Here is a 22,483-nt window from a genome sequence, read left to right on the forward strand (position 1 = left end):
CTCACATTTAACTCAGCCAAAAATCCTGTGATGGCAGAATTAAATTTGGGTTTGTTCTTAAATGGTAAGGAAGCTACAATATGGAACAATTACTGGCTTTTTACTCCCCACTACAAAGACTGTTACTTTCTCTGAACATTTATAATCATTTTAAAGTCATCTGTAGCTATCAAATAAATCCATTGCCTCTGCCCAGAATTTCTTATGAACTTTGTTAGAGGAACTTGTGTATGTACTGATCTAGAAGAAATAATTAATCTTTTTTTTTTTTTTTTGTAAAATGCAATGAGTAGAGCAGATGGGAAGTGACATTCACTTATAAACACTTACATGTAAGCAACATCTTAACCTAAGCTGAGGCTCTCTTCCTCGCATGAAACATAAAAGGTGGACCTTAGGGCCAGATCAGGCAGCACATCTCTAAATTAAATTCTAGACTGGTCAGACTCGGACTGGGGAGAGAACGATTTTGGTGATTTCAGTGTCTTTGTCTTCCGCCAATATTTTGATTTTCTTGCGGTATAAATATCCCTAGAGGGAAAGATCTCACAGCATGTAACTCTTTTTTTCTGTTGAGTCATTTGGCTTGTTTATGTATCCTATGTAGAGGTGTAGTTTTACAAAATGCCTACTGCATGCACGAAGAACTCTCCTCTGAACAGATCCTCTACCTGAGCATCAGGGAAAGAAATAAATGTGTAACTGATGACATTTCAAGGGCAAGGAAAACAACTGTTCAGAGGAGAATTAGCTGATTTGGTTGGTGTTTATTTTTACTTCTATCTAGCAATCTGCTCTCCAACAGAAGATGCTTATTTGCAGCAGAGAAGGCTGTCTCCTGTTTGGACTGGCGCCCGATCTGGAGAAAAGGTGCGACTAAGGACAAGAGGTATGTCTCAAGCATGTATTGGCTAATGGAACAGGGTCCTGGTGTGGGAAGGGATATTGTATGTGTCACGTATGATAGCTGATGAAGGATAAATTCTGCATTTCTTCCCATCATGCTTCTCATCCACTACCATATCTTAAATCTGCCTTACACCCGGGAGTACTTATTCCAGACTAAGATATTCCACATCTGGAATTTTAGAATTAATTATTCATCAATAACTTGCATAGAGAAGCTCTAAGGCATAGCTCAGTTAATTTATTTTACACATGCTTACCGCCAAGTTGGAGGGCATAACAATTTCCCAAGTCTTTTCCTTTCAAGAACTGTTTGGAGAAACTTTGACAGTCCTGGTATCCTGTAATGAAGGTCTGAATAACTGCAGATTGCAAACTGAAGTAAAACAGATTGCAGCAGAATGGCGAATAGGTTAAGAAGCAGAAAAGAGCTGTTACTTTTTGCGGCAATCACTAAGAAAAATGTAAAAGGATAGAATCCACTTCCATCTGCCTAAGGCTCAACCCTTATTTTTAGGTTATTTCTACTGTAATGATTTTGTCTTGTATGCTCTCTCACGTAAGACATTAAATAATGCCGAGTTACTGATGTGCCAGCTATGGTATCCAGTAGTTACCGAACATAAACCTGAGTGTTTGCTTTCTCCAAGTCTTTGCCTCGGTAATATCTTTAAACATAATAGCCTCTGCCTGTTGGCTTGTTTTCTCATGGGGAGGGTGACAGAACATTTTGTGTTCTCTTATCTTCAATAGCAATGAAACAGGAGGAGCTCCACAATGCGAAACCAAATCTACTGCTATTAATACAACATCCCAGCCACAGAGAAGAGATTTGTTTATTTATCAAAGCTAGAGATGCCTCTCTCTGACCTTTCCAGAGCTTGTGTGCTTTAGCTGGGAATAGATTCCATAGAACTGGATGCTCTTTTTAAAAATATACAGTAAAAAACTTACCCCTGTCCCTGAAACAGAGCCAAGGCTCTATCCCCAATTACATGAAATGCCCTGTAATTCTGAATATTTAGAGTCTAACCAGGGCAACAGTCCGTGTTCAGTTTTGATTACTTTGCAGCTGCACAGAGACCGGCCAGCTTTCCAAAGCCCACTCGCCCTTCTTGCTGCCACTCAGCGGCATGCTCAGCTGGCTGTAACCATACATGGGCCCACTTCTCTCGGAGGCCTAACATCTGCCTGCAGCCTAAGAAACCTGCTAGCAGAGCTTGATTTTTCTTTGCAGAATTACAAAGTGTTACAGACTGTACAGTTTTGTTCATTTTTCTTCTTTTATTTTCTCCTCGGCCATCGAGTTCCCCAGCTCAGCATGTTGATTCAAACTGCACTCACTTGGTACCTGCTCCATGACTGCTCGGTATTTCAGCCTACACAGACTGTTAATGAGTTACAGAAGCAAACCTGGGAGTAGGAACTAGAAGCCCTACGTGTCCTGATTCCAAGGCAATAATCATATTATATAAAGGGAAAACAATATTTATGCCATCTCCTCCTCCTCCACCAGTTACAACAGAAGGCACACAGCCCTAGGAAGCTCCAGGCTTACCTGACAGCTGCGCTTGGAGGACGCCTGCTTAACGGGGCCCTTCCAAAGACCAGGGCTTGTAGCTGGCTTTGTGAAATCCCACAGACTGGGTTGGTTCCCCTCTCTTGCCCCCGATCCCTGCCCTTGGGCAGCTGCAGCATCCCTCAGCTGTGTTGGCACCAGTGCCCACGCAGAATTGCCAGCCGCATCACCGAGCTGTTCACCTGAAAGGTAACACAGAGAAAAAATCACAAGCAGTTGGTTCAGTGACTGATCTGTCTGTCAGATGTAGTGATAAAACCGCTTGTGGGGCTGAACGCTGAACCTTTTTTTTTTTTGCTACGTAACTTTCCAGTGCCTGTACCCATGTAATGAGGGGAAGTAAAGGGACTGAAACCAGCACCAAGGTGTAAGGCGGGAGCACTGCTGCTTCTTTGGGCAGAAGTGTACCAGGCAGGGTAAGTTGTTCATTGAACTATGTCTTATGTCAAAGTCTTGTTCTAATTATCACTTTCTAGGCGTTACATACAGGGTCCTGTGGTTTGACAAACCAATTATTAAAGTAGCCTTAGAAATAAAAGGCAAGAATCCAAAATAACTGTCTCCTCTCTCTAACCATTGGGCAATATTATCTATAAATAAAATCTCCCAAATATTATTCTGAACCATATAGCAGCTTGGAAGGCCAAAAATCTGTCTTTCATTACTCTAGAAACTACTTCACACTTTTGAAGGAACTGGTTTAGCAGTGATGCATCCCCTCATGCTCTGACCAACTTCACACTTCATTTTTTATCCAAATCCAAGTAACAGGCTTTGGGGACCTTGTCTGTATTCCTTCCTACTCAAGTCTGTTCCCATCTGCCTGATCCCCTCAGTGACTTTATAATACTTCTTTTGTGTCACCAGAACTACTGCTGCCTCCCAGTCAAACTTCCCACACTGGTCTCTAAATCTGCACTCCCTGCTTTGGCATGTTCAGATTTTGTATCTGCGAGTGCATGAATAAGGGCTTGTTCGAAGGCACAAAATTTACTACGGCCATTTCACATTTTGGGTTCAGACTGAGCTCTGTCTCTGTGGAAAATCGCCAAAAGGCATCTGATCCTGGTCATTAAGGGATGGTTATGCGAGGAACCTGCGGAAAGAGGGCCCTCAGCTTGCCCGCTCTGCAGCTGGGGTTTCTCCCTGGCAGTTGAGCCCGGTGATGTGAGAGGTTAGTCAAGAGTGGGAGCAGATTCCTGTGGGGCTTCACCAGCCAAATTCCTATCTAGCAAAAGGTTGCTACAGCAACTCTGAGCCTCCCGAGATACAGAAATTATTGTAATGTCTGCTGAAATGCCTCCCTTCTGCTCTGAGACAGGATAAGGAAAATCCTTCCCTGTGATACAGCCTGGTTACCCACTGCCACGCTGCCACACCAGCTCTGTACAAGCTCCAGGCTTCCCCAACTTGCTCAGGCCATGTTTCACCTGAAAGCAAGATGCAGTTACCCATTTGCATGTAAGGCAAACATAGGAATAATAAACCCAAACGCTACACAACTAGCACTACACTTCCAGCACATTTTTTGCATGGAGAGGATATGAGAAAAAACAAATCATAGGATAGGAGTGAATATGCTACTGAGTGAGCTGAACAGAATATAGAAACCTGTACCTAGCCAAAATGTGTATTTTCCTGACCAGAGTTTCTCCTTTTCAAAAAACACATAGATAGGAGAAAACATAAGGCAAAAAAGGGACAAAACCCCTCATAGCTTCCCAGTGACTGTCCAGAAGTTTTTTGGCTGCCTCCAGCCTGAGCATGTTTTCCTCTGGCATTTGGCCCGCTCACAGGTCATTCAGTCCACTGGCGTATGTAATAAATACCAGACAGAGATGATGCTTTGGACAGAATGGGAACACTTGTGACCTAAACAGGACCTGGATCTAGAACGGGGTGGACTAAGGATAACAGGGACATAGAACCAGCAAGTATCAGCATACTCCTAAGTGCAAAAAACTTTCTCAGAATGCTCCTGTTTACCTCCCTTTTGCTTTTGAGCTACTCGGTTTGCTCTGGCAGCCAAAGATGAAAACAGCACATTATCTGTTATCTGACATAGTACGAATATCTGTTATCTGAAATAGCACCTGTACTTAGCTGAAATAACTGAATGACTTTTAAAATTCTTTCTTTAAAAGAGAGGCCATAGCTTTTCTACAGCTGCTCAGTTTAAACCTGACCATTGCATTTTGGTCACAACAAAAAAGGATCAAATTGCTCTGGGTACAGATCCAGTAAGATTGATACAGTTACCTCCTGGCAGAATTTGGCCCAACACTCCTGGAACATCCTTTGGGATTATTCAATTCAAAATATCGCACTAATCCAATCTCCTAAAGTTGCCAAATGTTGTAATGTCTGGTATCAGCATGTGGCGTTTTATATTTTTTGATGCAAGCTTGGTCTCTTGTTAATAGGGTATTTCTCTGGTTTCTTACTTCCCCAAGGTCTGTGAGCTTCTGGGCTAACCCCGAGAAGCCTGAGAACGAACTTTGCTTCCAGTACATAAGAATACCATGCTCAAGTCAGAGGAAAGTGTTTTTTTGCTTCCTTCAATTTAGTGTCTCCTGTGAAGCTGATTCTCACAGATCAAGAAAAGCATAGCATTTTTAAAACAAAACATTTGTTAACTAAGGATTTCCTGGATTTTTCTGCTTTCTTATTTACGCTGTGATCTGGACACTGTAAAACCACTGTTTAACTTCCAGTATTATTTATGGAAGCCAGGCTGTTGCTGTTTCCAGCCCTTACAGAGAACTTTCAGTTTGCAGTTTCAGTACCAGGTGCACAACCCTGGCTTAAGTTAATCAACTGAAAAGTAACACACTGTAAGTACGCAACCCTCTGGCACCCTGTCTGAAGCCCCACAGGTAGAACCTTTTCTGCAGGCTGTAAGCTACCTCAGTAGTCAGGGTCCCAAATCGAGAAAGCTCCACGTCAGTGAGATCAGAACTTCTGATTGTCCAACCTTTTCGGTGCAGCAGGGGTGGGCACAAGTTTGGGAGCGTTCCTGTTGTGGACAGAAAGAAATTTTAAATTTTATCAGCAGACTTCATGCCTATGCACAGAAACAGATTTTAGGAAGTGAACAATTTTTATGAGGCTTGCATGTTACATCTACTGATCAAAACTCTTCAGTTCACAACAGAAAGAAACAGGCAAGGAAAAATGATTTAGCAAGCTGGATCCAGCTTCTGTGCAGTCAGCGTGACTACTCTGACTTACAACCATGGTGAAAAAAACAGTTTGAAGTGTGACCTCCCCAGCACATGGGCCCTGGGCTTGCATGCTGCAGCATTATGTGCTACCATTCACAGCTGCATAAACTAGGTGCAAAGTAGTCTGAAATGGTTAGAAAAGCAGAAATCAAGATTTTTAATTATTTTGCATGAGTAAAAATGACCATGTGTACAGTACGAGGCCATACAGAATCAGGTCAATGAAGTTCACGTGACTGCTATCTGAGCGAGGTTGTTAATGATTGCACAATAGGGAGCTTTAACGAACAGAAAAGGATGAGAGAGAGCACCAATAAGTAACTTATTGAAAACTTGGTTCGGGTGCTCCTTTACCTTCCAGTTCTCCTGTCCGACACCTGCAGCTTTCTGCCACCTGGCAGAAGACATAGTGTCATTGCACAAACTTCACCATCACACCAACACCACAGTTACAGCCACCAAAAGTCCTCTAGGATGACAGATAAAGGTTAGAGCCTGCTGATGACCCAAGTGGATGTCAGTAGGATGGAATACCATTACTTTCAAATGCTTTCTTGAAAACCAGGGGAAACACATCCCCAAAGTCTTTACTTAAAAGAGAAAGTATGAAGACTACAAAATCAAATACTTGCTGAAATTAGAAAATGCTGGGTTAGAAAAAGAAGCCCGGAATCACGTAATTAAAGATTACTTTAGGGTACATGCTTGGAAAGGCAACCTTTCTTCTGGCATTTTCTAACTTCAGTGTGCAGCAAATTATTCATATTTTGGCAAAGATGTTGGATATGTAAAATGTATATATTATATATAGAACCATATTTATCTCTGATATATTTTTGTCTCATAAATGCAGTTTCCTGTTTCCATGTTAGAAATTACAACATTAACATATTCAGATGCCAGTTGCTGGATTTATTTGCTTCTTGATAATCCAAATGCTGAGCCTGGATGTGCTCAGCCTCTCCATACTTCAGTCTTATCTAGCACTTTTTCTAAGCCACGCAGATAAATTATCTCAGTGTCCTGAGGTAAAGTGATTCTCTTGTCCAGGGTGTCTGGATTGCTCCATTTTTTTTTTTTTTCTGCCACACAATCATAAGCTCAAGTGTTAAGACCGATGAACAGAAGTTTTCTATATTTCACTAATTTAATTTTTTTAAAAATGTGCAACGCTGTACCAAGAATTTCGAAATAAAAGAAGTGGCTTTAAAAACACTGCTTGAGCAGGAATGTGGCCAATTTATTTCAGTGTGCAACAATCCACATAAATAAAACCAACACATGAATCTGAAAATAATCTTCATGTAGAATTAGAAAAGTGGAAAAAAGAATAGAGAAGGAGACCCGCTAATTCATTGTCTTTCAAATCACGTAAGAATGAAACATTCGTTTGCACTTGAACAGATTTAGCTTTCCAGAAGGAAGCAAAAAAAGTTTCCCATGATTTTTTTCCCTGTAAATTTTGTAAAAATCCTTTGAGTTACCAAGTTAATATAGAAGCAAAAAGAACATATTTAACTTTTATGGCATTCAAATTCTGAATCACACACCTCACTAAAAGATTTATTTTCATTCACGTCCTCTTCCTGTGATATGGTGTTCCGCAAAAGCAGCAAAACACTGCTCTTTGTTTCTCTATTACTGTTCAGTATCTCAAAGCACTTTAAGTGGAAGTAAGTTTCGCAACGTATTGTGCAGACACTTGAGTTTCATTTAATTCAGTGCAAACGGAGGCACTGCTAAATCTGAGAGCAGAGCGCAGTGCCTTCAGTAGCCCATCTGCACGCCCATTCCGTAGCCTTCCTCCTTCTTTCCAGCATACGTACACACTCAGAAAATAAAAGGCATGCAATGCACTTTGCATCCTCTGGCCTGGTTAGAGAACTAACGTGCCACGGACCCATACATACAAGATGCAGGACACTGAACTTGTTAGGTTCAGGAAATCCTGATTGCCTCCCTTCAGAGGTTAATGAAAGATAATTGTGAACATTTGCTGTTTGTTACTCACATATCACTTCCTTATGACAATACGTGTTACTTAATCTGCAAAGGTCAGTGAATTACTCTTTAGTTCCTTCCAAATGCCTGTGCAATGAACTTTGCCATTTTTAATACAGACTTCTCAGTAAAGAACTGGTGGTACAGGTTTGAGGCTTAGAACATCTCTCAACCTGAAAGCACCTTTCATGCCAGTGTACTTCTAGCACTAACCATAGACCTTTGTAACTCTCAGACCCAAGTAGAGACTTCCCTGAAGAGCTGATTCACAATTTGCACAGAATCTAGCACACACTGAGCACATAAGGAGTGTAGTTACTGGGTTTTTTTTGAACCCTCATGTGATATAAATACGATTACCCAATGTATTGGTCCTCAAACACAAGTGGAAAGAGATTTAGGAAAACTGAGATCGCTATCACCTGATGTATGATAATAGGTAATAGCGTGGGTGAACAACTTACTCTGCATTGTCAGTCAGATTACTTACAAAAAAGAGGAGCTAACATGGAAATATTGCAGATCCACAGCTGGTCAAAACTGTATAAACACATAGAAACTGGTACAACTGGTACGAAATCAGTCTTAAGGCAGCACAGAGCTGTGGGCTTTTCACCCACATGGGGCTCCACTGAAATCAGACATGTTTGTAGGGATCCTCAGCAGAGCTTACGGGTTTGGGGGCTGTATTCTGAACCGGTGTGGATAGTTTGAATAGCACTAGAAATCTCTATGTAAAACCAGGACAGCAGGGTTTAACTTAGCAGGTAGTGGAATGCACAAGCATAGCACAGAGACAAGACTGGGGAATTAGGCTGCTGGCAAGGAGCAGCTGAAAGCTGATTGAACACAACAGATTGGGCTTTCATACTGGACAGATAGGCAGCAGCTATTTAAATGGAGCATTAACAGTTTTGCTCTTAATTATTTCCAAACCTTCCAGCTAATGCAAACTTGGTATGACATGTATCCTGGCCTCATTTATGTGCTGTTTCTGCATGAATCCAGTTAAAGGAGAGTTGAATGGTGTATTGAGAATTTCTATTTAAAATCATTTTCCTCTGACTGCTTGGCTTCTTTCTTCAAGCAGCTCTCATGTAAGTAATCAAATATATACCTCACAAAAATGTTTACTTTCTCCACTTGAATTAGGATTTCTTTCTGAAATGACGCTGCCTGCAAGCCAAGGAATGGTCGTCATTCTGACCCGGTGGCAGGTGGAAGGCCAGTAAACTCCAGAGCGAAAGGGAAACTTTATACCTTCCCAAAAGGGAGATTCCTGTCCTCACAGTTGTGGATCAGTTGCTTTTTGGTCTGGGATGACCTGAGATTGTGGCGTTTCTATGTATAGCACAGCTTTTTCTAGAAGTTTTAAAAAGTATATTAGTCACAAGTTTTATCTCAGATAATTGTATAATTAGACTTGTGAGAGCCACAGGGGCTGGTTTATACCTCAAAGAACAAAAGTAAATAACCTCATAAACCTTTACTAATAAAAACGTCAAACTCAACTCAAACATCCCTGAAATAAGAGAATGACCTTCCAAACTCATGTTCCAGCAGAACACTTAATGCAACTACTTCCAAAAACGAGCACTTTGAGCCTTGTTTTCAGACTTGTCTTTTCTATACATCCTCCAATATACTATCTGCCAACAAAAACTGGAAACCTTCATCAATACTAATGTAGTATGGATCCAGGGTAGATATACAAAAACACTTGTGACTAGACTAGACTAGACTAGAACAGAACAGAACAGAATAGCTCAGTTGGAAGGGACCTTCATAGCTCATGTACTCCAACTGCCTTCAGGGCTAACCAAAGGTTAAACCATATCAATGAAGGCATTATCCTAACGTCTCTGGAACACTGACAGACACGGGGCGTTGACCACCTCTCTAGGATGCCTCTTCCAGGCCTTGCCCACCCTCATGGTACAGAAATTTTTCCTAATACGCAGACTAAACCCCCCTGGCACAGCTCTGTGCTGTTCCTGTGCGTCCTGACTTTGGTTAGCAGGGAGAAGAGATCGGTGCTTCCCTTGCCATTTCTCCTCCCGAGGAAGCTGTAGAGCAATGAGGTCACCTCTCAGCCTTCTCTCCTCCAGACCAGGCAACCCAGCCTCTCCTCACAGGACATTACCAGCTTTGTTGCCCTCCTCTGGTCACTTTCAAGGACCTTAACATCTTTGTTGTATTGTGGAGACCAGAACTGCATGAAATATTCAAGGTGAGGTCACACCAACACTAACTATAGTGGGAGGATCACCTCTTTTGACCAGCTGGCTATGCCATGTTTAATGCATCCTAAAGTGCAGCTTGCCTTTTTGATAATCCGTCATAATGATCTATCATAAAGACTGCTGACTGGCCCAAATCCAGCCCATCAGAAATCTGTCATGGTGAATTCATAGCCTGAGATTTGTATATTCCCTTCATTAAAAAAATACGCAACGTCTGCTTTTTATTTCATCATACTTTGAAAAGGAAAAATGTCCTCTCACCAAAATGAAGTGAGAATGAATTTAACTGAGCCTCTTTCCTAATCAGATTAATTGAATTCATTCTTCTTTGAGACAAAACAGCAAAAAAAATGAACTACTGGTACTGCCTCATTTTACCGTGGTCTTGAGGTATCTGTTCTGAATGAGTGAGAAATTCAGAATGAATGAAAATGCACAGAAAAAGTACCAGAGCACAATCTCATATGTGTCAGCCAGGATCAAACAAAAGGATTATCTGGAAAGTCATGGTTTTAGGTGGCAACCACAGCTTTACACAAAAAAATGCAAATGTGGAGGAGATAAGTGTTTCCATCAGAAAGCTGGACGTGCCACTTAGCAGCAGTTGCAATCAGTAGCCTATATTCCTAGCCACGTGGAAAGACAGAGGTTTTTCTCATCTGCCAAGATGTCTGTAGAAAGAAGAAACAGAAACAAGAGCTAATGGCTCTAGCACTTCTTATTCAGCGCAAAATGATTGTGAAATGCCCAGTTCTAATATTTTGAGGTCTTAACAGATGTCACGATGTAGAACAACCCTCAATTTGTCTCAACATACAAGGATATTGAGTGCTGACCATGAATCCATGTTTTCTTAGGGATTATGAACATCCACTGGCTTTGACAGAATGCCTGCAGAATTACCACAGCTCAATGAGTGTGGACATTTTGAAAAAAAGTCTGTAAAGGTGTTGCCTTTAAAGGTCAGTCTAAAGCAGTAGAGACCTTCCAGCTTTGCAGAGCAGCACGGAGATCTGCACAGCAAATATGAATGAGCAGATCTGCTCATCCCTTCCTACAGCTGTCATAAACAGGCACTATAGGCATACAAGCCAGAAACAATTCATGTCTTTATCACTCTCAATGAGATCTTCATTTGTCTTTCTGCTTGGTCTTTTCTGACACATTTGAAATGTGAAAACACTTAAATGTGAAAGGTAATCAAGTTCACACTTGGGAATGGTACATGAACTCAACATACTGCCCCAAGGCTTAGGCCTGAAGGAATTTCAGCTGTGCGGAGATCCGATGGAATAAATGAAGACAGAAATACAAGGCACATGCTGACATCGCTAACTATGAGAACAGACAGGCATTATGGGATTGATAAAAATAGTACAGGTTAGAGGTGCATGCAAACCAACATGATTTGCAACGACAGTGACTCACATTCCTTTTGCACATTGTTCTAGCTCGGTGCTGCCATGTCCTCCCCAGATGAAGGCAACACCACCCAGCACAGCTGAGCCCATGTGGGACAGCAACAAGGCTTGCTCTGTTCTCAGCGACTGCTGCAGAAGTTCTGTCACACCTAAATTATTCCTGGAGTACTTGGTCCTCCTCCACTTTCTGCATGGCTGATTGAAGCTGCAACCTGGCCCTAATTTTGCAGCTAGTCTCAACAAGTACAGTTAACAGCCCAAAGCATTCCTGGCACACCGGAGCAGACATGAGCAAATTTTTTAGTAGCTGATACCCAAAAGAGACAGAATATTTTTTCCAATTACGGATTGTGGATAAAAGTTAGGAGTTACGAACTCCAGCTAGACAGTTTGTACCTTCCATTTCAGCTACGGATGTGAAAGATTCTTGAATTTGCGGTCAGAACAAGGTAGGACAACGTCTGCTAATGCTTTTACTTTCTGTTTGCAGAGACTGGAAGAAAAAAATCTAGTTTCTCCACAATGGAGCAAGTTTTTGTTCCAAGCTTCATTTCGCTACTTCATTGAAGACAACATATAGTGCTGTATGTTTTCCACATTTCTTGTGCTATAAACAAGAAAAATAGATTATTTATTTTTTCATATTTAACCATCCTCATACCTCATATTTATCTGTTTCTATATCACTGTAACATCTATGTTAAATGTCATTATTTTTATTGTACAGATAGGGCACTGACACAAAATGCTTACCTACATAAGCCAGTGGCAGAGTTGGAAATAGAACTGTGGTGTTGTGATTTTTTAAAATTCCAATCCAATATTCATTAACAGAAAATTCAGAATCTTCATCGACAATGCACTTGGATTTAAAACATTATTCTGCCCAGTTTTAAGATACTGTATTATGTCTCCAGATGGCTTTTGCTTAGAGCTATACAGCTGGAGTACAAGTGTTCTGAAATGTCCCAACTGAATTTCAAATGAATATCAAAAATAGGCAAAGATATACATGATACATGCAGAATATGTATCTAGGGAAATCACAGAAGATCTAGTTTCCACTAGTTGGTTATACATAAATTATTTAGGCAATCTTAGTAAGCCTGTTGATTAGCTGGAGGCAAAGATATCTATTTTAGGTGTACCTAGGGTCAGGATTAACTCACAAAACGTGGATGGCATTGACAATAAAACAGCTAGAATCATTTCAGCAACCTCATTAAAAAAATGAAGTAGTCTCCTTTTATCCCTTTAAAAAAAAATCTTTTAAGCTTTCCTTAACAAAGAAGATGAGTTTTTTGAAAATCATGTGATAAATGTCTTATAAAGCTATACTAGAAACTATTTAGGGTGACTGGAGAAGGAACAGGACTGAGAGCCAGGAGACTATTTCTATTTCTAGTTCTGCCATAGACTGTGTGACTTTGAACCTCAGCGCCTGTTTTTTTGTGAAATGGGGATGATAATATTTACTGTTCTCTCAGGGATATTGTATAAGATCATTTTCATCAAGGTTTATGGAATGCCTAAGAAGTTAGATTAGAAGAAGTTTCAAATTATTAATACAATAACAGAAACCACAATATCAGCACTACCATTAGAAATAATGTTTGTTAATGTTATTAATATTAAATTATAAGCTTGATAGCATGGTTCTGAAGAAAAGCCCAACCTGCTCATAGCAGGAATATCATTCTAACACACTTTTAGGAACAAGAAAGCCGCCGGCATACTTTCAACATGGGAGTGGAAAAGAATTCATGAAGTTCTCTGTCTGAGCAATTGTAGGTGGTAGAAATGAATATCTTTTCAATAATGCTTTGTGACACAGGAGCAGAAGCAGCTCTAAGAGCTGAGCAGTATTTTTAAAATATGACTCAGGAGAGGATTTCTTTTGCTATCAGAATTGGGGAAAAAAAATGCAAAAAAACACCCAGGAATCAAACAATCTTTTAGAAATCAGGAACCTCGAAATAGAACAAGTATTGTAGGTCAGGATAATTTGAGTTCACATGTAACACCATTGGCACAGAAGAAATCTGTGCATAATAAACAGAGAAAACCAGACCTGACATATCGGAAGCCTTGAGCTCTGAGAGATTAATCATAAGAATTTTTGTTTTCTGAGTGACCAAAACTACCATGGGTAATTTGGGAGGTTAAAACCCCCTTCAACAACCTATCATTTTCATGAAATACCTAGATAGATTGTATTGAACAGCAGAAATAAGGAAGCAGAAACACAAAAGATCAATACAGCAGTTATTCCACTAAAGCAAAATGCATTCAGATTTGGTTAGAGTCACATTAACAGAAAATGAAGGCAGTCCTGCAGCTTCTCTTTTCTCCCTGGACAGCCCACATTAGGAAGCTGATGTGAAGACCTTAAGAAAGGTAGGGGAAGGTGACAGACACCGTTTAATTGCACCTATTAATTGCACACTGAAATATTGCCTTTTTAAAAATAAAACCCACACAGACCATGGGTTACACAGATTTCTGATGGTTCAGCCTGGAAGAACGTAACTGGTAAACCAAAGAGAGCATTTGGGTTTGATCTCTGCTTTTTTTTTTTTTTTTCCTATGTCACAGGAAATGAAAAATATTCAACAAAAAGAATTTTAAAGATTTTGGAAATTCTATGTAATATATCGCATGACTAACAAAAGGGCTTGTTGGATGGGATAGCCGAATTTTATCAATGTCTGCAAACTGAAGTGTGTTCCTTCAGTATGTTGGTAGTAACTGAAAATGAAATAATCTCCATGACTAAGGTGCTACTCACCTACATGGAGCACACAAGGATGTCATGCTTTCAGTCTTGAAAAGTCATAGGGAGTGTGACTTCACTGTGATTCAGCGAACAAACTAAATGATAGATACGCATTGCACAGGGGAACCGATCATGGCGCAGTACTGTAACACTGAGAAACACCCAAAATATACTGTTTACATACCACCCTGATTACAGCCTCTGATAGTGTCAAGAGATGCAAACCAGAAAGTTTTAAAAATAAGTAGTTGAGATGGTTCACTTCAACCTAAGACTCTTATTATACCAAACTTAAGTAAATATAAGGTGAAAGGACAAAAAAAATGGCATCTATTAGCTATATTCTGGCTGTCATTGCTGCCCACAGACTAATAAGAACCTATGAAAAGTTTAACTATGTGCTTTTCTCAGCCATCCTTATTTCTTTCTTCCATCCTATCACAGGCAGGACCATGCAAAGCACTGTGTATGAGTAATTTCCATTCTCTTTTCCTTTGAGTGTACAAGACTGGTTCTGTCCCCATAAATATCTACAAAGCAGGAAAGGAATTTGAATTTATAGTGCCCCTAGAGACGGATACAATGGTACTATTAATCTACACTGATTATTGCCCTACCTTGTAGCTGGTAGTTTCTAGGACTTGTCATTAGTCTGCTAAGCACCAGACTAACTCACTTATACCTGATTAGTATAGGAACAATGTGTATTACATGTTCAAGAGAGCACACAATAAAATCTGAATGCCAGGGTAGCATTTCTAATACACTCAAGAATCACAAAAAGAAAACCATCCAAAATAATTATCTGAAGTTTTAATACTGTGAGAAACCAGGCTGTGTTGTGTGTTTGTGTGTGCAGCTTGGAGCTGGCACTGTTCTAACTGCCAGAGACTGACTGATGGCTTCAAACCTGAAACAACCTCCTTGCTCTGAAAGTGGTGGCCCGCTAAAATCTCCAGGTAAGTAATATGTCGTGTGACCACAACTATGACATCCCAGTTAGCCATCAGCTTGTTACAGACATAAAATATAGGGCAATTTTATAACGCCTCCCAAACAGCAAACTCTACCATTTGATCAATATTGTGGCTGACCCCACACCCTTACGAGCTTGGCAGTATCCCTAGCCACTTCTACAGATAGCAAAATTGAGCTCCAGAAGCACACAAGGGATATTTACAAAGGAGAAAAATGGCAGCTAGCTGCCAAATTAATCAGAATTAGACCTTAATTAGATGGAAAATTCAGGTCAGGATGAGAACATAATTCAAATCTCATGGGCACCGACCAGTGCTTTATTTCTGAAGTTGTGCATTTTTAAGATAGCAGTCAAGCCGATTTCCCTTTAAGAGAAATGACTCGGCCAACAAATAAAGATCAAATTATTTTTTCAGATATGATGGAGCTTGGTTCTGATGCTCTCTCCCATATTTCTAGATCTCCTATTGACGTCAGTATTAGGATAGGCAGACTTTTCCAAACAGGGAAATGGAGATGATCATGGTAAATACTCTAATGGATACTTCAGTGAGAAACCAAGTGACTATCAATAGGACACGGAAACCAGAGAGGAAATCTACTAACCCAAACTGTGATCTCTTATTGCTATTGGCACCAAGATCAGAATCTGGCTTGCTGTCTCTTTTACACTACCGAGGCAGCAAGCAGCTGCTCTGTGCAGGAGCAGTGATCCAGTTCTAGAAATCTCCCAGCAGCAACCCTACCCTTTGTGTTCACGGTCTCTCAGGTCTCTATGGTAGTCAAATTCTACCTGCTGCTGATACAGGAACGCACGTTGCCTAAGCAGAAAACAGATAAAGAGTAAACTCAGATTATCTTAATTGTCAAATTTCAAACTCATATTTAATCCCTTATTTTTCTACTGGTTTTGTGTAACTGTTTCATTGCAGTTTTTTTTTTGTTTGTTTGTTTTGTTTTGTTTTTCGCATTTTGCTGTTTAAGCCATAAGCTTCTTAAAGGGAGAGAAGGGAAAAAAAAACCCTTGACATAATACCATGAAATCAAAGAGCAAGCTGACGGGAAAAAAACAGTTACTATATTTAAACTGCATTATCCTATCACAGATTTGCAGTTTTTAAACCTTTCCACTTTGATCCAGCATTTTTGCAGTATTTTAATACGTTTTGGTAGATTTCAAGTGGCTGAAACATTTTAATAACTGTAATTTAAGAGGAATAAAATGGTACCGTGGGAGGAAGAAACAATGCCCCCGTTTGTCACTCATGAAGATGTGTGTTTGAAATCATCTGGGGTAATAAGAGCAATGAGTCTGGTGGTCTCACCCTAAGTCTCATTAGGCAATTAGCCAATCTGCAAAAATCGTTACACTTTTTGGCACAGTTAAGCAGTGTAACTTTGAGTCCACTGAAAGAGATCCAGGCCTGGCATAGGAAGGCTGTTGCTGGTCAGCACAACAAACCGCCATTTTGTGTGTGGGTGCCTCTCTGTGCTGCAGGCAGATCCAGTAAAAATTATTAATCTTTGAAACTTGAGCTTGAACTTGATGTCTTTGCGTACAACAAGAGACAACCCACGTTACAACTAACAACTCAACTGCGAATCTGCTTTGCAGCAACATGGATGAGTTAATGTTACTGCAGTTTGAAGGAAGGCATCCTGCAGTCCTCTCTCAGGCCAAATTCCCATTTACTTCAATTAGTAAGCATTACAGGAACAGATTTAATACTGCTGCCTGAAGTGTTGGCTTCTTCTTCTAATATATTACACTGAAAAAAAAAAAAAGATAGCAGGCCAAATGTATGAATGGTGTACTTCCATTATGTGAATGGAATTTCATCAAGGCTAAAGCTTGTTGTGCTCCTTTCCAAGGTAACACTCAAAACAAACTGCAACTTTTTTTTTTTTTTTTTTTTTTTTTTTCTTGTAACAGCAAAATAAATCGGTTTCCTTCTTCCTTACAGATGGAGAATGTAAAGCTATCTCCACATGGGAAATACTAGTCTCCTGGAAGCTTTCGTCAGGATTAGACAGCTTAGGCAGTGCTGAGGTGCCTTCCTTCTGATTGGGGTCAAGATAACCATATTCTTTAAGAGACAAGACAAGGAAACTTTGTGAATCCCTAGATACCAAAAGATGGGAAGTACGACTGTCTTCAATTCACAATTTTAAGTTTATATGCTATCAGTTTATGCCCAAATTTTCAGGTGCTGATTCTGGCGCAGCATCTGCATGGGTATTTGTAGTTTGTTCTGCACTATGTTGTGTAGGCCAAGCACTGTGTCTGCAAATAATTTTCAAATTTGCAGCTGACAAATGATCTTTAAGGATTTGAAAGGTATCACTTCTGCAGAAATCCTCAGTGATCAGCCAGCATCAATCTTGCACATCTATGGAAAGGCAAGGAAACCATCATAAAGGAAATGCAGATTTTTATCGTGCTCTGGAAGAGAAAGCCCTGTAGAGCAGTCCTTGATTCTGCCATTCTTCTCCTGATGTTCACTGAGCTGTAACAACACCCGGTGGCAGAAAAAACACAGGCAGAGAACTGTATTTTCGGGTTCTTTCTACATTTCATGTAGGGTCTGTGTTCAAAAGATGCAAAAGAATGGGAAGGATCAAGTCTTCTGTTCTCAGTGGAAGAGACAGAAACAAGGGAAGTGGCGTTGTCAAGCTGTAGCTGGACTACTGAATCCTAGAGAATGCCAAGAGTTCACTGGGACATGGTAGAATGCAAACTCTACTCTCCTAGCCACATTTACTGCCTGTTAACAAGTTGAAAAGACACCATATCTACTTTTTTTTTACACACACTGCCAAGTTCTAATTGCACATGCCATTGTTCTGGTACGCCTAAATAATTTTCCGTAAGCCTTTTTGGAGGCTTACAAAATATAATGACATACAAAATATATAACAAAGGGAAATAATTATGAAATATGACCACTTTTTTTCCCAATACCAGTTTGTTTTGAAAATCGTTACTGATTCTTAATTATATTGCTTTTTCTATAACATTTTCAAATAATACTTCAAAGTAGTAAGAAAACGAAGTGCATGACTATCAAGTGCTTTACAGGGGTTCTTGTATACAAAGTCTAGTAAAATATGTTTGTGGGGAAAAATATTGGTGTGGTAAATGTATTTTTACATAATGTTACATATAATGTCAGCTGTGTTAATGTGGTAGAAGATTGGAATCTACCCAGATGTACCCTACTGTCAGTCAGTGAAATATATTAATTGAAGTAGCTGGGCTTACTGTGTATGTATCAGTTGTGGAAATTACATGTCTCTTAATGTTGCACATTCACATACTATGGGGACTGACACTGAGTCTATCATTTGGAGGTGTCTGATGACAGAGGTACGTCTGTACTTGTGTGTTGGAAAACTGAAAACTTAGGTGTGGCTTAGCTGGGCCTGTGACAGGCAGTCATCGGTTGTTCTGTTGGCACTGTGTTGTTTTTTTTCTAGGACATTGTTTTGTGAGAATATGAATTTCAGATGCATGTGTACCTTCTGACTTCAGTTATGTTTTTGGGATGATGGAATCATGTATTCATATTCACAGTATCAAGAAAAATATCAAAACAGCAACAAAAATATACAGTAAACTGTATATAAACTATATAGACTCTCATGTTAACATTCTTGCCTCTGTAACAGGGTATGGCTAGGAACATGCAGGGGATGCAGTGGTACAAGAAGCAACATAACTGTATTCAAGCAACTTTTGGCCATGCAGATTAATCCTGCTGATAAACAAGATAAAATTAATACAAGCATGGAATAACTAATTCTCGTACTTGAACTAGGTCATCTGACTGTAACTCATGAATTTTATACAGAACTGCCCTGTGAAGTGCAGACATGCAGTCAAGAAATCCTTATCTGGACATTGGCTGGTTACACAGGAATCTCTTCTAGGACAGCTGTACTTTTGCTAGAAAGGATAGAGGGCAACACACAGCTTAGAATGTCATAATTTAATATTGGCTGTCCCCTCTCCTCACTTCTTGTGCCAATACAGAGGTAAGATTAAGAGGTTTTCCTTCCAGATCAGACAGTTCCTCATAGCACGATACTGTGGGTGGTTTTTAACACTGGTGGATATGCAGATTGTATGTAGGATCCGCATTTATGTAAGCCAGGACACATGTAAAGATCAGCTTTTGTGGTTGCAAATGCATACACAGGAGCGTTGGTTGGAACTGAGTGCTTTTAAGGGAAGGTATTTATATTGTGTCCTGTATTGTTTGCTGCGTGTTATGTATAGCTGGTGTCACTAGTGTCGGTCAGTGCTGATCCCTCTAACAGCTTGTGTTGTGTTCCCTGAAGTTTCTGTGAATTGTTGGGGAGGATGGCTAAATCAGTCAGTTTTCTGTATTCTATATTAGTTTTTCCAGTCTGTGTCACTTACCGAGATACTGCGCTGAGGAAGGCTGGTATCTCACACCACACACGCTGCTGAAATCACACCGTGCAGTTTATACCTCCTCATGTTATCTCGCTGCAAGCCAGGGCTGAGTGTGCGTGTTACGGTTATGCTGGCGGGGCAGGGTGCGACGGCTGGAATGGGAACTGGGGAAGTCTCGTGGGAGGCAGTGCTCTGTCAGCACAGGCCCCGTCATGGCCGGGGCAGCACCTCTGGGGCGCAAACCCCTCGGTGCATGGACGCTGGCACACAGCTCGAGATTTTTTTCTCTCCTCGGGTGGATTCAAGACTGCACGAGGTTCCTGTCACCACAGAAGTGGAGACAGTCCCACTCCCACCCTTGCGTATTTGAAGCTCCTGTCACGACACAAGCGGGAGCAACCCCACACGCGACTCCAGTCACGACAGGCCGCTGCACCGAGGCACCTATCGCCTCAGCCCTCCTGACTGGGCGGCATCCCCTCGTCCCCTCAACCACCAAACGCGGGTTGAGACCGAACCAGGAGGCGGCTGCGACCCCGGGGCCAGGCCAGCTCGCCCCCCACCTGCGGGCCTCATCCCCGGCAGGGCGGAAGCTCTCCCGCCGCCGCATGAGGCCTGCAGCGCCCGCCTCCGCCTCCTCCCCCGGGCGGAGGGCGGCCGCCCCGCGTTGCGCAGGACCGCGCCAGGCACCGCCACCGCCACCGCCATCGCCTCAGCGGCCCGGGCGGGGCCGCTCCATCCCCCGCCCCGCTCTGCTCGCCCCGCCAATGAGCAGCGTCCACATGCCGCGGCGGCGAGTGGGGCCCCGGGCGGCCCAGCTCCCGTAAGTTACATTAGAGCAGCCGCCGCCGGTGCGCGACCGGAGCCAGGGAACCGAGGGGAGGGGGTGAACGAGCCCGCAGCCGTGACGGCGGCCTTGGGCCGTTGAGGGGAGGATCGAAGCGGCGTGTGTGTGTGTGTGAGGGGGGCGTAGCGACCCTTCCCCGGCGGGAGGCAGAAGGGCGGCTGCGCCTTTTTGTGTCCCCCCCCCTCCCCTCCCCGCCTCTCGGAGCCGTTATCGCCGGCCGCGGGGGCGGCTCGGAGCTCGGGGAGGCGAAAGGCGAGGCGGCGAGGCCACCCGGCCGCGCTCTGCCCCGCGCCCCTCAGGCCGCAGCGGCTCTCCTCAGCCAGGCTTCGGGGGTGCCCGAAGCCCAGCTCGGCTCCCTCAGAGGGCGTGTGGGGTGGGAGGGGGGGCGGGGGCGGTTTTTTTTTTTTTTTTTTTCCATCGGTTTTCCCCCCCTCCTTTTTTTAATTTTTTTTTTTTTTTTTTCTTCCCCTCCTGCCTCCTTCGGAAAGAGAGAGGCGGTGAGGTGGGCTCGGGGGTGCTCCTGTGGTGCGGGAGAGGTCTATGGTGATAGCACGGGGGCGGTGGGGGACAGAGCCAGGCGCTGAGGGGGCTGAGGAGGGGGCTCGCCGCTGCGCCCGCCGCTGACGGGGAGGAGGAGGAAGAAGAAGAAGAAGAAGCCAGGCACCATTTGCTGCTCCTTGCCCCAGCCATGGAGAACGCACACACAAAGACTGTGGAGGAAGTTTTGGCTTATTTCGGTGTCAACGAAAGCACCGGACTCAGCCTGGAGCAAGTCAAGAAGCTGAAGGAGAAATGGGGCTCCAACGGTAGGTGAACCGGCCCCCACAGGCTGCTTCGGGGATGCTGTCGCTGGCATTCGTCTTCTTTTCTCCCTCCGCTCCCTTTTTTCACTCTTTTCTCTCTTCCGCTCATCGTTCTCGGGGCCCGGTTTCAAGGCCTGACGTGTATGTATTTGCAAAGCCGGCATCTCTTACAGGACCCGGAATAGGAGCGAGGGAGAGAAGATGGCTGACTTGAACTCCACCTCGTGGGTTTCTTTCATACCCCGAGCTTGCAGGGCTGCTTTGGGAAGGAGGATGTCACCTCCGTTTCCTTTCACCTTAACGGTGGGAAATCTTCTTCCATTCTGAAATGAAACACCGTGGGTTTTTTGTCCATCTTGACCTTCATTTTTCTATGCTTTCCGATACCTTTCTGTCCCTCGTTTTACATTCTTCTGCCGAGTCGGGACACAAAATTCGTCAGATAGGGTGATTTTTAAAAGATCTTCATTATTTGGCCTAACCAGTCCCTTTTGAACTTCGATGGCATTGTGCAAAAATGAAAAGCTCTGAAAAAACTATATGTATTTCTTTTTCTTTAGCTTTAACTCTCCTTCCATGCCTCTTGTATTGCTAAATGTAATTGTAGGGAAATAGAGAGTAGAAACGAGAAAATCCTGAAATGGAGAAAAGCAGTTGAAATATTTTGAACCAAGTTCCTTCTTTTTTTTTTTTTAAGTGGTTGTGGAGGAAAATCCTTGTCAGAAAGCATTTGGAAAGTGTTTTAAGCTTTTGACCCTTTGTATGCAGCAACAGCAGAAGTCACACAGCTGGCTGGAGTGATGACTTGGCTGAATTTACAACCCTTAGCAGCTAACATGTATGTGTCTTAAAATGCAAGACTAGCAGGCCTATTCAGTCCTTATAACGAAAAGAGCCGCTTTAATGCCTCTGAAGGTATGGCTCTCAAACCCAACTGAGTTGAGTGTACAACGCAGAAGCGGTATCTGGTGGATGCCTTATAATGCTCTAACGTTTCTTCAATGATTTCTTCTCTTTGACATGCTTCCGGAAAAAATCTGACTGACAGAATTACCGGCTGAGGAAGGTAAGCATTTTTTTTTTTAAATCTTCTAGTTCTTGTCAATAGTTCATCCTTTTTTATATTGGTAACTAAATGTCATCTTTACACATTGCAGGAAAAACCTTACTCGAGCTTGTGATTGAACAATTTGAAGACTTACTAGTTAGAATTTTGTTGCTGGCAGCTTGCATATCTTTTGTAAGTATGAATTGTTCATTGGCTTGTATATTGCGGACTCAGAAG

General features: G+C 42.1%; 1 protein-coding gene and 3 long non-coding RNA genes across 6 annotated transcripts in view; 3 read left to right on the forward strand and 1 right to left on the reverse strand.

Moving 5' to 3' along the window:
- Positions 1 to 508: 508 nt before the first annotated feature.
- Positions 509 to 8,198, forward strand: LOC118175018. Of its 2 annotated transcripts, XR_004754851.1 has the most exons (3): positions 509 to 889; positions 2,423 to 2,901; positions 4,939 to 8,198. It is a non-coding gene; the product is annotated as an uncharacterized LOC118175018 (long non-coding RNA). The 2 variants fall into 2 exon arrangements; XR_004754850.1 differs by having other exon boundaries at positions 2,423 to 8,198.
- On the reverse strand, positions 2,171 to 20,531 carry LOC118175021. The gene is made up of 2 exons (XR_004754854.1): positions 19,552 to 20,531; positions 2,171 to 2,667 (listed from the first exon to the last, which is right to left on the reverse strand). It is a non-coding gene; the product is annotated as an uncharacterized LOC118175021 (long non-coding RNA).
- LOC118175019 lies at positions 11,833 to 18,756 on the forward strand. Its single transcript, XR_004754852.1, has 2 exons — positions 11,833 to 15,109; positions 17,093 to 18,756. It is a non-coding gene; the product is annotated as an uncharacterized LOC118175019 (long non-coding RNA).
- A 10-nt stretch (positions 20,532 to 20,541) lies between the features above and the next one.
- ATP2A2 (ATPase sarcoplasmic/endoplasmic reticulum Ca2+ transporting 2) overlaps positions 20,542 to 22,483 on the forward strand; it is a 45,167-nt gene continuing 43,225 nt past the window's right edge. For both annotated transcript variants that reach the window (XR_004754849.1, XM_035340882.1), the window contains exons 1-3: positions 20,542 to 21,201; positions 22,247 to 22,264; positions 22,356 to 22,438. Coding sequence is in view for 1 of the 2 variants with exons in the window: in XM_035340882.1 (XP_035196773.1) it covers positions 21,084 to 21,201; positions 22,247 to 22,264; positions 22,356 to 22,438 (219 nt within the window). In the remaining variant the exon portion in view is untranslated. The remainder of the gene's footprint in view (positions 21,202 to 22,246; positions 22,265 to 22,355; positions 22,439 to 22,483) is intronic.

The sequence above is a fragment of the Oxyura jamaicensis genome, chromosome 15, assembly GCF_011077185.1.
Source record: "Oxyura jamaicensis isolate SHBP4307 breed ruddy duck chromosome 15, BPBGC_Ojam_1.0, whole genome shotgun sequence".
Lineage (NCBI taxonomy): Eukaryota > Metazoa > Chordata > Aves > Anseriformes > Anatidae > Oxyura > Oxyura jamaicensis.